The sequence below is a fragment of the Erpetoichthys calabaricus genome, chromosome 4 (assembly GCF_900747795.2).
Source record: "Erpetoichthys calabaricus chromosome 4, fErpCal1.3, whole genome shotgun sequence".
NCBI classification, from domain to species: domain Eukaryota; kingdom Metazoa; phylum Chordata; class Cladistia; order Polypteriformes; family Polypteridae; genus Erpetoichthys; species Erpetoichthys calabaricus.
Window position 1 is genome coordinate 88,756,524 of NC_041397.2, and position 14,046 is coordinate 88,770,569.

Here is a 14,046-nt window from a genome sequence, read left to right on the forward strand (position 1 = left end):
GGGCACATGCATTCAGTATTTGTTATAAGAATGTTCTGACATTGCACAGGTATGGGGCAGCAAGCATGTTAATTAGTAATGAACAATCTGACAGTATGCAGACGCATGACAGCATTAAACCAGTCTGCTGCTGGTTTCTTTGCATATTAATAGACCCCTCATTATTATTTAATATGACAGCTGCTGCAAGCACAGAGGCTAGAGTAAGACTCTAGCTTTGTTTGCAGTTCTATCAGCGTGCTTTAGAAGCACCTTCCTCTGGCTGTTCTAAGTGATGCCTGGCTTCTTTAAGAAAAGAGTTTTTACAACAGTGGGACACAATGTTAAAATCTGAGTATTTCCAGAATTTGATTGTTTGAACTCTCAATACCATTTGTATACAGTGATAATATCTTCAAATTATACATAAAGAGGTATTCTTAGTATAGCATGAACAGAGTATGCATTTCTGAACATATATATACATATATATATATATATATATATATATATATATATATATATATGCATATGTGTGTGTATATATATATACAGTGGAACCTCTAGATACGAGTTTAATTCGTTTCAGCACTGAACTTGTATAGCGAATTTCTCGTATCTAGAACAAACGTCCCCATTGAAAATAATGGAAATCCAGTTAATCCGTTCCGCATCCCAAATATATTAACATAAAAATCAATTTTCCTAATAAATAACACTGATAAATTATATATACTGTAGTCTACCTTTAATAAATAACACTGGTAAATAATATAACTGATTATTAAAAGAATCAAAACAGGTGTCCAAAGTGCAGTAGAGCATTCAATAAATCTTTAAATAAATAATCCTTAAAACAGTTGTGAAGTGGAGGTTTAAAGTACATAAGAATAACAATCCTTTAACACGAGGTTAAAACGTCAACAGGAAGCAGTCTTCAAAAAACAGATGACAATCCCCGTGCTTCTTCTCTGTTAGCGTCTCACCTGCTTCTCCCATGCGGGCTCTGCAACAGGCGAGACACTTAATGCAGCTGACCTTCTCTACACCGTCCTGCTTCAGCTGTTTGGCTCACCTGTTCAGCTACACGCGAGCCTGTACTCCCGCACCGACTTCCTACTGCTGCGGATTACTGCCTCCTCCTGCAACCTCCGTTCTCTCTCCTCTCCTTTCTTTTACTTCTTCTCCCCCTTAACCGGCTCGCGCTTCTCTATATATGCGGGGAAGACATGGCAGCTACAGCCCATCAGCCACAGGACAAATCATGGATGTGGGCAGTTTCCCACCTGTGCACTTAGGTGAGAAACGCAGACACCGCAGATCGCCCTGCGGCTCGCAACTGCTATCATGCCCCCTCGCTAAGCCGCGAGCTATACCCACAGCCTGGCTCGTGGCTCGTTACGCGAGCCAATGCTCGTATTTAGATCTGAATTTTTCGCTCATACTTTCCTCGTATTTTGAATTTCTCGTATACAGAGGTGATCGTATCTCGAGGTTCCACTGTATATATATATATATAGATATAGATATAGATATATAGATATAGATATATTTTTATGTATTTTTTATTATTATTTACACAATTGAATGTGGAAGACTTCTGGCTCTGTACATGTTAACTAGGCAAAAATGAATATCTCAAGATGTATTATTCTCAAGTGTCTATAATCCAACCATTACCACAGAACGGCCTTTAAACTCAACATTGCAAAAATTCCTGGAATTACTTTTAAAGCCATGTCAACTACTGAGTTCCCTTGGTTTGTCTTCCCCAAGTTCATCTGGGTAACCAAAAGCCACACTGGCTTTCCTGAGCCCAAATATACAGTTAAAAATCAAGACTTCATTATTGGCAACAGAATTGCCTTGTCTCCATGCAACTGCACCACTCTTCTACAGCAACTTAATTTCTTAGGCTAACTCAGTGCTTTTCTCCCTATTGTCCATAGCATCTTTCTTATTTTGGAGTCCATTGAATAAGTTGTTCTGGAGGATCCCTTAAGCTTATATAATCAATTGCAGGTAACAAAAATCTACTTTTAGATACTGATCCTTTTATGACATAACTTCCTTTTTCAGGGCAGTCTACAAACAAACAGTTAAGTCTGTCCACTTTTCTGTGGCAGTGTTGCACTTAAGCTACAGTATATAAAAGGGTCCTCTTTCGAGTCTAAGCACTCTCACTAGCCTGTTTTCTGTACTGGAAGATACAGGCCTGTTCTAATAGAACTCTGCTTCAACAAGTATGGCAAACAAATATGTATAATACATATCTGTTTTATTGTGGACATTTACTTTAATAAGTTGCCAGGATATGTATTATATATATACATATAGTGCATATTTACATAAATGCAGTATGTACTGTATTATAATAAAAAAGGAACATGGAATAATGCTAAGGCAGTCAATTATATCCAAAAGGGTTTATTTATTATTACATAGCAAAATACCAAAGGAATCAATAAATGTAGGGAGAACTGAAAGTAAAAAAAATTAAAAACACAAAGGAAAACTAAAACCGGTCCCTTTGTGTCTAGCAACCACAGATCTTGACAAACCATCCAGCGGGTGTCAAATTGTCCAACTCTCCAATACTACTAAAGCACTGCTCCTTCTCATTCTGTTTCTCTTTTTATTCTTTGTCTCTCTCATTCTGTCTTTCTCTTTCTGATGCAATCCTGGCCTGCTCTGTTCACCCTAACCCACACCTTAACTTTAGATTTAGTAAGTCACTAACCCAACCTTCCCAGGGGTACTGTCAGGGATCTTTAGATACAGGGAAACCTATGATTGATCTATGCTTAGCAGAGCTGCACCCCTATAATGTCAATGGTCCTAAATGGCCCATATTTCCAAGAGAGATGCCTATTGGTATGCTGTAAAGTTTCAACAGATGAGCATTTTCCTAGCAGCTGCACAGTAGAGTAGTGGCCTCCTGTGAGTCCTCACTCACCTCATTTTGAAGACCTCTATATTTATCTGTGGGGCTCTGGCATTGCTATTGTCTGTTTCTTTCTTTCTAGCTCAGAGATTTCCTGCTAGACTGTCCTCAGTTCCATGTCACTCTAAACCTGGCCTTTCTTTGGAGACCACTTGCTATATAGAATCACCTTGTCTTTATGTGTGTATGTCTGTCTGGTTTAACTTTTATCCTGCCACCACTAAAGTTACACTGTCTTTATAATAAATAAATCATTAAAACAAGTAAAGGTCATTTTTTTCCTCCAATAGTCAATGGCTCTTAGTTTTTTTAGATTCTTTTCTTTTTTATTGTTCTTTTCAGTGCATTTCCTCATTTATTTATTTAACCATTTATGAAATGCTGCTTTAGAATTCAAGATACTTGAATGGTACACTATTTTAAATAAATTATTTTATTTATTGATTGCAATACTGTGTGAAGTGTTTCTTGAAGCACAAATTAAAGTTTTTGTACAAAAAAGCCAGACATTGTGACCTAATTTCCAAGAAGCTGGACTGTAAATCATACTGCTGGTTCAGTCAATCCCGCTGTCTCAAAGCGTGACACTGAGCAGGTCACATTACCTGCTGGTGATCCAGCTAAGCTGTACAAAAATGCCTTTATGGACAATTGTACTTTGCATTTGTGATTTAGAATTTAATAAGAATAATAAATAAGTAAAATAAAGATATGATTATTGTATGATTGTTAATTGAAAATTGTGTAGCACAATGGTGTAATAATATTAGCACTAAGTTAAATTCTGCCTTGTACATCTCTGCAATGGAAAAAGTATGCTCAGAAAATGGATGTTTGGATTATGAAATATCCACTTGCTATTTCAGTCATATTTGCGTACTGCATTGCCGATATCAGCATAATAAAACTAGCAGTCCAATTGCACATTTCTGCATTGGCAAAATCAAAAAACTGAACATATTTTTCATGGAAAATTCCAAATTGTTCTTTGCAGATTTGAATCATGCCTTATGCTTTACACTGCCTACATTGTTTTTAGCTTCCTGTGATTCAGTGATGATCCAAGTAATTTTGGCAGGAATAGTTAGTTGTGACTGCTTATTAGTTAATATACAAAATATACTGCTTTGTTGTGAGATGAAGATAATATATATTTTAAATGTGTGGATTTAGAATTCCATTTTTAATGTATTACACTTTAAATCCACATGCATGGAATGTGTCCTTCTGTATTTCATCCTGCTTAATCCAAGTATAGGGTTGTGATGAGTGAAAGACAGGAGTACTTCCTTCTATACCTAACAAATAATAGTTATGGAAATCTCCATAGAGTTTTCCCATGTAAGTTTCACTTAGTGATATCACAGGAAATCACTTAAAGAAACATTTTACTATATAATACAGTCGATTGCATTAACTTATATTTATTATGTACAAAAATAAACATAGAGTATAATAAACAGGAAATTGAATAAAGTAAATAACTTCAAACATATTTCATTTGAAACAAAACCTATTTGGTCAAATGAAGTAAACAAGCTGCACAGATAGACAGATTTGTACAAGGATGGCTTAATGCCTCTATGCACATCCACCTTTACAGATGTAGGTGCTTGTGTGTGTTTATTTCTTTATCTTCATTAACCAGCATGTGCTGTGGTACAGCAAACAAGCTGTCAGCTTTCTTTACTTATAAATTTCTTTGAGTGTGTGTTAGTGTGTTTGGTGTTGGGTGTAGGGGCCTCAGTGTGTGCGTACAAGTATATGTATCCCAAAAACTGCCTATGCAATTATTAAGCATATTAACAGGCCTGATCATATAATTAAATGGAGCAAGCTGAAATAACCCGTTAAATTAAACAATTTCTGTAAAAGTTATCGATGGGCATAAATCAAACTGTTTTTGAATGATTTGGAAATGCTGTAAGTCCTGGACCAAACTGGACCAAAAACAATAAGCCTGGAGCCTGTAACATTTCAAACACAAGGTGAAAAATATAGGTTAATTTTGTCAGAAGTTATTGTAGTACATAGGTTTCAAGAGACACATGTAGAGACACCTTGCTAAAATGAATTTTTTTCTACATTTTCAATGTTGTAGAAGTAGAATCTGAACTTAACTTTATAGCAAATTTTTGACCTCAACAAACATCCATTTACATGGAAGTAAAAGTAAACACATTAACTTATCCACATTAATAAAATGATAGGTGTCTGCGTGTCTGTCTGTCTATCCAGTTTCTATGTCTCTGTCTTTCCAAAAGATGGCACATCACAAAAATTAACACTGCTTTTACGAATCCCATTTCAAATGCCATATAACAGAGACATATGCATTGCATGGTGCACTGCAAACATTAACACTGAGGCCTATGTTTATTACTTAGTTTCAACCCATCTTAGACAGGTAACACAGCATAAAAATAATGTTAAAGTGAAAGCTTCTATGAGTTGCCACTACAGTCTGAACTGTTTAACATCTGTATTAGATTTTAAAATGTAATAAAAAAACAATTGATATGTTCACTTTCAAACCAAGAAATCCTGATTGAAGGGGGCAGGAAGTCACAACCTCACTCATCATTAGTACTGAAATGAGTATTACCTGTAAGTGTAATTTGATAGTTGCTATGTGTTTTTTAGCAGCAAAATTTAACAACCATAAATTAAGGTGTAGAAAACAAAGAAATGTCAGACTAGGTGTCTTTTTCAAAGGTGAAAAATGCCAGGGTCTTAAGCTTTTGTAACTTAAAAATGTCATACCACTTATCACAAATTTTTCAATGAGTGGCCTTTTTCCTCATAATGCTCTCTGTTATGATCAATTAGGACCATTCATCGATCAACCAGTCAGAATGCAACTAATGCAATTAATGTTAACTGTTTAAACCAATGGAAACTTTCAGTCATGCATTCGGTGGCGGCACAGTGGGTCGTACAACTCAAGGGGACTGGATTCAATTAATGATTATAAGTCCTTTAACTATGTATAGGTAGTTTTCTTTTATATATTATTATTATTATTATTATTTATACTGTTCCATCCCAAAGGTGTTTGTGTTAGACAAAGCAGTGTCTGTAATCTGACCCTATTAGAATGACTTTGTCCTGTCACCCTGTTCAGGGTTTACTCCCACTTTACTCCTTATACTACAGGAATGCACTCTAGTTTTCCACAACCCTAAAATATTTTAGATTACTTCTATTGATTCAGTAAATGGATGAATGTTAGCGTTTAAAGTTTTCCCACTGCTCATGCTTCATCCCCTACTACTGGGAGGTTCAGTGACAACAAGTTCATTATTTCCTTTCTTATAAGAGAAGTTACTATTGAAGATCATATAACATTTTAGATTTATAATAATTTCTGGTCTGGAAAACATTTTGAATCAGTCAAAGCAGAAAGTTATCTCCTTTACCTTTTAGTTGAAATTGTTTTTTCTTCCTTAGTCAAGACTTCTTTGACACATCCATAGTACTCCTTTGAGGAAAACACATTTAAAACATGTTGCTAACAAATTTATAACTATGAATAAAGTATGTATATTTTGTAAAGGTACAATTGAAAAAGAAGACGAACATTCTGTATATGACACATAAACAGAACAATGTGATCTAGCAAATAGTGGCAGGGTAATTGTTACATTTTTAAAGAGTGTTTTGCCATCATTCTTCCCATTATCTGTTTGTTTTTAGTGAATGTTGAAGTTTTAATTTGGCAGATAACAGATGAAAAGCAATATCCAGATGCTGGTGTTTTTCATTGCATTTGACAGATATAAAACAATGTGTCAAAAGGAACAGGAGCACTGAAAAAAACAATAAAGCATCTTTTATTTGAGACATAGAAAGAAAATGGCAAAGGTCACAAGTATACAGCACCTGTGTTTTATTAAGAATCAGCCTCCTGTGATCCCACTAAAATAAGCTGTAGCCTCCTGGGCCTATCCCAAGTTGTGTTTTTTTTATTTATTTACTTCTCTAGAATGTTTTTATCTGAAAAGGAGAATATTGTTGCTTAATTTTATAGTGTGTTTTTTGAATTTGGATTAAAATAGTTATCGATTCGCAAATGTCAAAAAAGCCTTTTCTATTATTTTAGTGGCAAGATTCCACGCACTCTTCTACAGAGTCCATTCTTGCACTGATGATAGTTTGCAGGATAGTGACAAATGTCGGCCCAGCTCAGGTAAATGGCATTTGTTTTCACTTTATTTAAAGTTACATTTTGTGCAATGAATTTTATGCCTTGTTTGCTAACATTACACAGTATGTCATTTTATGAAATGTTTACAAATAAACTGCTTCAAATTACAGTATAAAATAATATCTGGTCTTTGTACTAGAGGAATATTCACTTGACTGCAAATGGTGATTTAAAAATAAGTTGTGTGTCTGGGATTGTATATCACATTTCTTGCTTCTGGAGGTCTAACTCCCCAGAGTTTACTGTATCATTGCTGGACATTGGTTTGATTCTCAGGTGGGGTGTCTTTGTCTGCACATTACATATGGTCACCATATTTATTTTTGTTTCTCCCACACCCTGAAAACATATTGTTAGAATTATTGGCTACTTTAAACTGAGCTTCATCCAGAGTAGCTTCACCTTTTTGTATATTTCTGCCATGGTAAGCTATGATTAAGAAAATCACACAAAGAAAGTTTATAGATAGAATGTTAAGAACATAAAATACCAAAGTGGCACTCCTTCATTTGTTTTCTGAAATTGGGTTAATTAGCTTTAGGGCTGTAGCACTGGATCCTAGTCTGATAATATTGGACACACAGCATGAAACAACCCTGGATGGGACCGTAGTCCACTAAAGAACACATTCACACTTACAAATAATGGTCCTATTTAGAGTTGCCAGTTGATCTAGTCTGCCAGGTTGTCAAGCCCATTCTCTAGTTCTTTGTAATTAACACTTCAGACACTTGCAGGTATTGGCTGGAACAACCAGAAGAGAAATCCATGCATAAAAGGTAGCACATTATCAGTGATAGACAAAGGCCAGACCTGGTTTAGAACAAACTTGCCTGCAGCTGTAAGGCAACAGCACTAGCCACTGTGCCACCTCAATTTCATACTTCATTTTGCTCTTATTTACAGTACATACTTGAATGGGGTTTAAAATAGTTATCCCAAATGCTACATAATTCAAAAAGGCCTACATAGACATGGGGGTCACATGCACACTATAGAAAATAGTGGCAAGGTCAGCATTCAAGGAAAGTCACCAGGAACTGGGAGGCTACAGTGTTAACCACTGTGGCACCAGCACTTCATACTTAGTGTGTTTAAATAGGTTAAGATTTAGTCAGCGCTGTTTATTTCAGTCTTTGAAATGAGATAGGCTGCCCAGCCCAGGATTCTTTAGTTCTTTGTACTTAGCACTACAGGCAGTTTTAGATATTGGCTTGAACCAGTGGGTGTTTTACTGATAGCCTTAGATTGAATGTAGTTTCACTCATTGACTAGGAAAGAGAGGATTACTCAGTAGGATTAAATAATTACTACGTTTTGGCATATGTGTGGTTTTTCACCTGTTGTTCACAAACTTCATGTCTAGATACATATCATGTCAAGTTGCTGCTTATAAAGCCAATCAGCATGCTAAGGTAGTTTCTTGTTGGTTGCAAGAGAGAGCATCATTAATCCAAATAACAGCCAGGAGCAGATTCAGCTTTTGGGAAAAGGAAAGCAAGTCTCATATGGATGGGTGTACTCCTCTTAAATAGTTAACTCCATTTTTGGAGGGTTTTTTTCTGCTTTTTTTTTTCATTTTGGAAACCAGGATCTCATTTATGCGATAGGCTGACTGGCCTCCATTGCATCCTTGTAGGCTGTTTTTCTTTTTGAATGAAAAGGGATGCCTTTTCAGCTATAATTGAATAAGTCTTTTTGTTTCTAATTTACCTTATCTACACCATGGCTGCAAAAGGTGCATATGTCTAAGGAGGCTATTTTTGTACCAAAAGTCATAAAATGAAAATTGGTATTTTTAACACGTCATAGTGTTAAAGCAAATTAGTTCCTAATCAAGTGATGGTTGCGATCTTATTTTTTTTTATGTCCAAGTAATTAAGTTTGCTTTTCCACCTACACTCAAAAGTGTGATCTCAAAATCAAGGTCAGCATATTTTCATCTCAAAGGATTAGCTGCAGAGAATCAAATACACATCTTAGAATAAAATAAAGCATCCAAGCAACATTTAACACAAGTGAAAGTACTGTAAATGCATTTTAAGAGAATGTCTGCAATAGAATGGTAATGGAAAAGGGTGGCCAATTCATAAATGTTGTATTTTATCATTGCTTTTGAGAAAATCTCAAGGCTTTATTCTATGACAGCAGTAAAATATACAGAAGAATTTTACAGGTAACTACTCCATCCAGTTATTTTTCAGACCCGTTTAATACTGTCAAGGCCAAAATGCCTGTAGATTATCCTGGCAGCATCAGGCTCAAGACAGGAAACAGTCCTGAACACAACCACACTCAGTCATATTGGGCCAATTTTTAATCACCAATTAATTTAATACAAATGTCTTTGGGCTTTAGTTAATGTCAAGTTAATGTTTTTGGGTGATTGGCTGCTCTGTGGGTAGCATAGTGGTTAGTACTGTTGCCTCGCTACTCTAGGGTATGACCACACAGAGTTTGCATGCTTTCTCAGGGCTCTTGTGGGTGTTTCCCCCTATATTTTTAGTTTCCACTTACATCTCAAAAAATGTGCTTTAGAGGTGATTGGCTCTGCATGAGTGAGAGCGGTGTGATAGTGGATTTGACTGAGTTCTTTCAAAGACTGGATTTTCATTCCTTTTGGTTCCTAAGATGCCACTGGTGCTGTTGAGGTTGACGCATTATTACACATTAATGGAAAAAAGTAAGTTCAGAAAATGTATGACTATCTAAAGGGATGGATGACTGCTTTATGTGAGGTAAGCTGAAGTGATTTTGGAAACTCCCTATATTGTATCGACAGGGTTTCATGCATTAGTGTGGGATCTTCCTGCTTGCATTATCTCTGTTCTTTGGCTTACTTTTGCTGCCTGCTAAGTTTAATAGCACTTGGTAACTGGTCCCTAGAGAACATTAGATCTGAAGTGCAGCTTTAGTACAATGATAGCATGCATGTGTCTGGTGACTCTGATAGTATTAGACAAACACATAAAAGAATGTGCATTCATCTGTCTGTCTTTGTTTTTAAAATGTAGAAGGATATAGTCTCAGAAGGACTGCAGCTGTATGTGCGTGTCTGTCTGTCTATCTATCTATCTATCTATCTATCTATCTATCTATCTATCTATCTATCTATCTATCTATCTATCTATCTATCTATCTATCTATCTATCTATCTATCTAATAATGATACATGGCTCCTGGCATCTTTTACAGAAGACACATACACAAAATAATTGGTCTGTAAAACCACAACTGTCATTGTGCAGTTTTTAAAATGTTAAGCATCATCTCTAAATAGTGCAAATGTAAGCTGTGATATGCATTCTTCTTATAAAATATAAAATTGCTCCAGCAGAGGATGTGCCCTACATTTTTCTGGAACTGCCCCTGAATAAAGGACCATATACTAAAATCTATTTTAAAAATCCATCCGTTCATTTTCTGATTCAGTTTTTGGTAACACTTTAGTTTAGGTACTGTAAAAATGTGTTTATTACTCATTTACTCTTATGTAACAAGACCTTAACAAAGTCTTCTTTTGGTCTTCATAACATTTTGATATGATGGTTAAATGACATTAATATAAAGGTTTCACAGGTCTTATGTTAAATATGTAATATCAAGAGAAATGTGTCTCAATTAAGCCACTTCAAGAGTTTAAAGAAAGCAATAATAATGTTAACCACAGTGTTTGTTCTGTCTGGATTTAGGTATAATGTTGATCAATTAATATCTGTCAGAATTTAGGCAAAATGATCAACACAAATTCAAGCTAAACCAATATCTTGCAGAGGACTGTTCTGTCTTTTTTTAGCTCCCAGTTTATGAAATTTCAAATATTTCTGTGTTGCAGTATGTTAATATGTTAGTCAGACTTGTATATTTTATGACAGTAAACTTGAACATGAACATTTGAGAAGTTTAACCAGATCCTTTTAAATGAAATTAGACCATCACCTGGTGAATACCCACGTATACCTTGGGAGAATGTTAGAAAAAGGCCCAGGTTCCTAGAGCTGTAAGGCAATGGTGCCACCAGAAAAACAATTTGCTGCCAGGAAAGATTTTTTTTAATAATTTAAAATCCATGATGAAACTATTATTTTAAATTATAAAATGAATTAGATATATTAGGCAAAGCATAATAAACAACAGTATACATAATTAATGCAATGCAAAAACAGGTCAGTGAGATCTCCTGTATTCTTAAATATATTTTTTGTTTCCTTTTCAACACTGTAATGTTCTGTACCTTCTCTTGGAATGTGCTTGTTCTTTAGCATTATGATATCTGGCTTTTCTCTTCCAGCAAACACTGTCCAAGGATTTATCTTAAGAACTCTAAGCCTTGAACCTTATTTGCCATTATCCTCAATCACTATATATAAAAAATGGTAATGCCTACAAACTTGTAGTTTTTTTTGTTTTTTGTTCACATCACTTTAGAAACAGTTGACACATGTACATTTTTTGTCAGATGAACAATGATCTTCAGCATACATACTGTACAGTACATTGTATTGGCAAATTTTCATTTGTAGGTTGCCCAGCAAATTCTATGGATTAGAAAAAGCAGACAGCAGACACAAGTGTCTATTAAATCTTGTCATAATGTATACTGTACATCAATATGGAGCTGATGTCTTTTAAAATGCAAACAAGGTTTTAAATGATGTGCCCCTTCATTTCAACAGGAGAATCCGCTTCACGCCATCTGCCTATCAGATGGTTAGGAACCAGGACTGCGTATTAATGCCACATGTTTGATTTTCCTAGGCTTGTACTGGCTAGATTCATATTGCTAATAGTTTCACTTGAGTCATGTCACTAAAATGTGTGTGACAGCTAATCCATGAGATATTTATGAAGCTGTCTATTTGCTGTAATAAAGCAGAATGCAAATTTGAGGCATAAATTGATTAGAAAGGGACAGGACACAGCCACAAAAGTAGTTAAAACAGCCATTTATTTAGGACTAAATTAGTGGTTTAAGTGCAAGCAAGTTTTTCTACGTAATTTTGTACACTGTCTTGGAGAGTTGTCTTTTTGATGGTATTGAACATAATGTAGCATAATGAAAATTCATTTATATTTCTACCACATTAATTTTTTTAAACAATTTTGCTTCCTTTAAATACTGTATATGATTCTGGTTAGTGGCAGATGATAAGGATGTTATCCATTGGTTAATATATACATTATAAGAAATAAAGATTAGGGGTGGCACGGTGGCGCAGTGGGTAGCGCTGCTGCCTCGCAGTTGGGAGACCTGGGGACCTGGGTTCGCTTCCCGTGTCCTCCCTGTGTGGAGTTTGCATGTTCTCCCTGTGTCTGTGTGGGTTTCCTCTGGGTGCTCCAGTTTCCTCCCAAATTCATGCAGGTTAGGTGGATTGGCGATTCTAAATTGGCCCTAGTGTGTGCTTGGTGTGTGGGTGTGTTTGTGTGTGTCCTGCGATGGGTTGGCACCCTGCCCGGGATTGGTTCGTGCCCTGTGTTGGCTGGGATTGGCTCCAGCAGACCCCCGTGACCCTGTGTTCGGATTCAGCGGGTTGGAAAATGGATGGATGGATGGAAATAAAGATTAATTTGCTGTTTTTTTAATTAATTACTAAAATTTTCCTTATCTAAGTCTAACTTGTACTAAAACCTACTTAATTGTTACTATATTTTTAAAGTTCCCAATTTAGTTTTACCTCAACCTTTATGTCTTGTGTAATACGTTTTTATACAATGTGTGTGAAACAATTACATACAGTATTGCAGGTAATTCCAAATTTGATGGCTTCAGGTGGTTCACAAAATAATTTGAATTGTTGGTGCTCTTTTTGGCTTAAAGATAACTTCAGATAAAGCACATTATTGTCTTTTTAAAGATTTGCAACTCGTAGATGAAGCTGAGGAACTGACTGTCATTTAAACTGTTCTTTACTGACTTTAATTTGACAGCTGGTATATTGGACATTCCACTTTTTATGATAATCAGAGTAGTAGTTGTAGTATTGTTATGTGTGCAGAGTACAGTAAATTCTTACTTGCACATTTGACCATCATGAAACACATTGCCACTGTCCAGTGCCATGATAAACAAGAATGGATTACGAAAAGTATCCTCATTTTATTTAATAGAAAACAAGTCAGCTTACATGATGAACCCCTTACACCTGTTTCGGTACCACTTTTTCAGTTATGCTTGCAGGTACTTGTACAAATGACCCTGAGAGAACTGTACTTATTCAATACTAGATAGATAGATAGATAGATAGATAGATAGATAGATAGATAGATAGATAGATAGATAGATAGATAGATAGATAGTCCTCAGTTTAGAAAGTGTTAAAAATGTATTCCCACACAGGCAACTGCGCCATAATACACCATTTGTCTGTTTGTATCAGATTCTCAACATTTTATGACTTCCATTATTCCCATTTTATGCACCTCTGATCAGTTTCAAAAGAAACTTCACCCTCCCACCCCACCTTCATAACATTACTGAATGACCAATAATGTAGTGACTGTTTACTTCAAACTGCAAGAATCAACAACTGTAAGAACTCAGTGTAACCTACTAACCTACATTTTACCAGAATCATATGACCTTCAGTAGTAACACTAAATATCTACAAAATATCTGAATAGAGTTCTGTAAAATGTCGATAAGCTTTAAATTAATCTTAAAACATGCTGCCATTTTACAGTAAAATATCATTATTCTTTGCTAGTAAGATGTATTTAACAACATAAACCTATTCGAGCTTAGGGAGAAAATGTCTTATACCAAATTCCTTTTATTTTCCATTGCCTTTCTCTTGTTGAACATTATCTCAGTCCACATAAGAACACATGTTCTTAAGGATATGTAGAAACAGATTACAAAAGGGATAGGTTAAATGTTACAATCTGAGCTGCAGAGTAGGTCAGGGCTGGTAACCAA

The 14,046-nt window shown here is 35.5% G+C and overlaps 1 protein-coding gene across 9 annotated transcripts in view; it reads left to right on the forward strand.

Annotated features, from left to right (window-relative positions):
• Window positions 1–14,046, forward strand: part of LOC114650151 (dachshund homolog 1-like) — a 448,999-nt gene that overhangs the window by 193,924 nt on the left and 241,029 nt on the right. For 5 of the 9 annotated variants that reach the window (XM_051927162.1, XM_051927161.1, XM_051927163.1 and 2 more), the window contains exon 3: window positions 7,026–7,112. The exons of the other annotated variants lie outside the window; for them this stretch is intronic. In XM_051927162.1, the coding sequence (XP_051783122.1) occupies window positions 7,026–7,112 (87 nt within the window). The remainder of the gene's footprint in view (window positions 1–7,025; window positions 7,113–14,046) is intronic. 9 annotated transcript variants of the gene reach the window in all.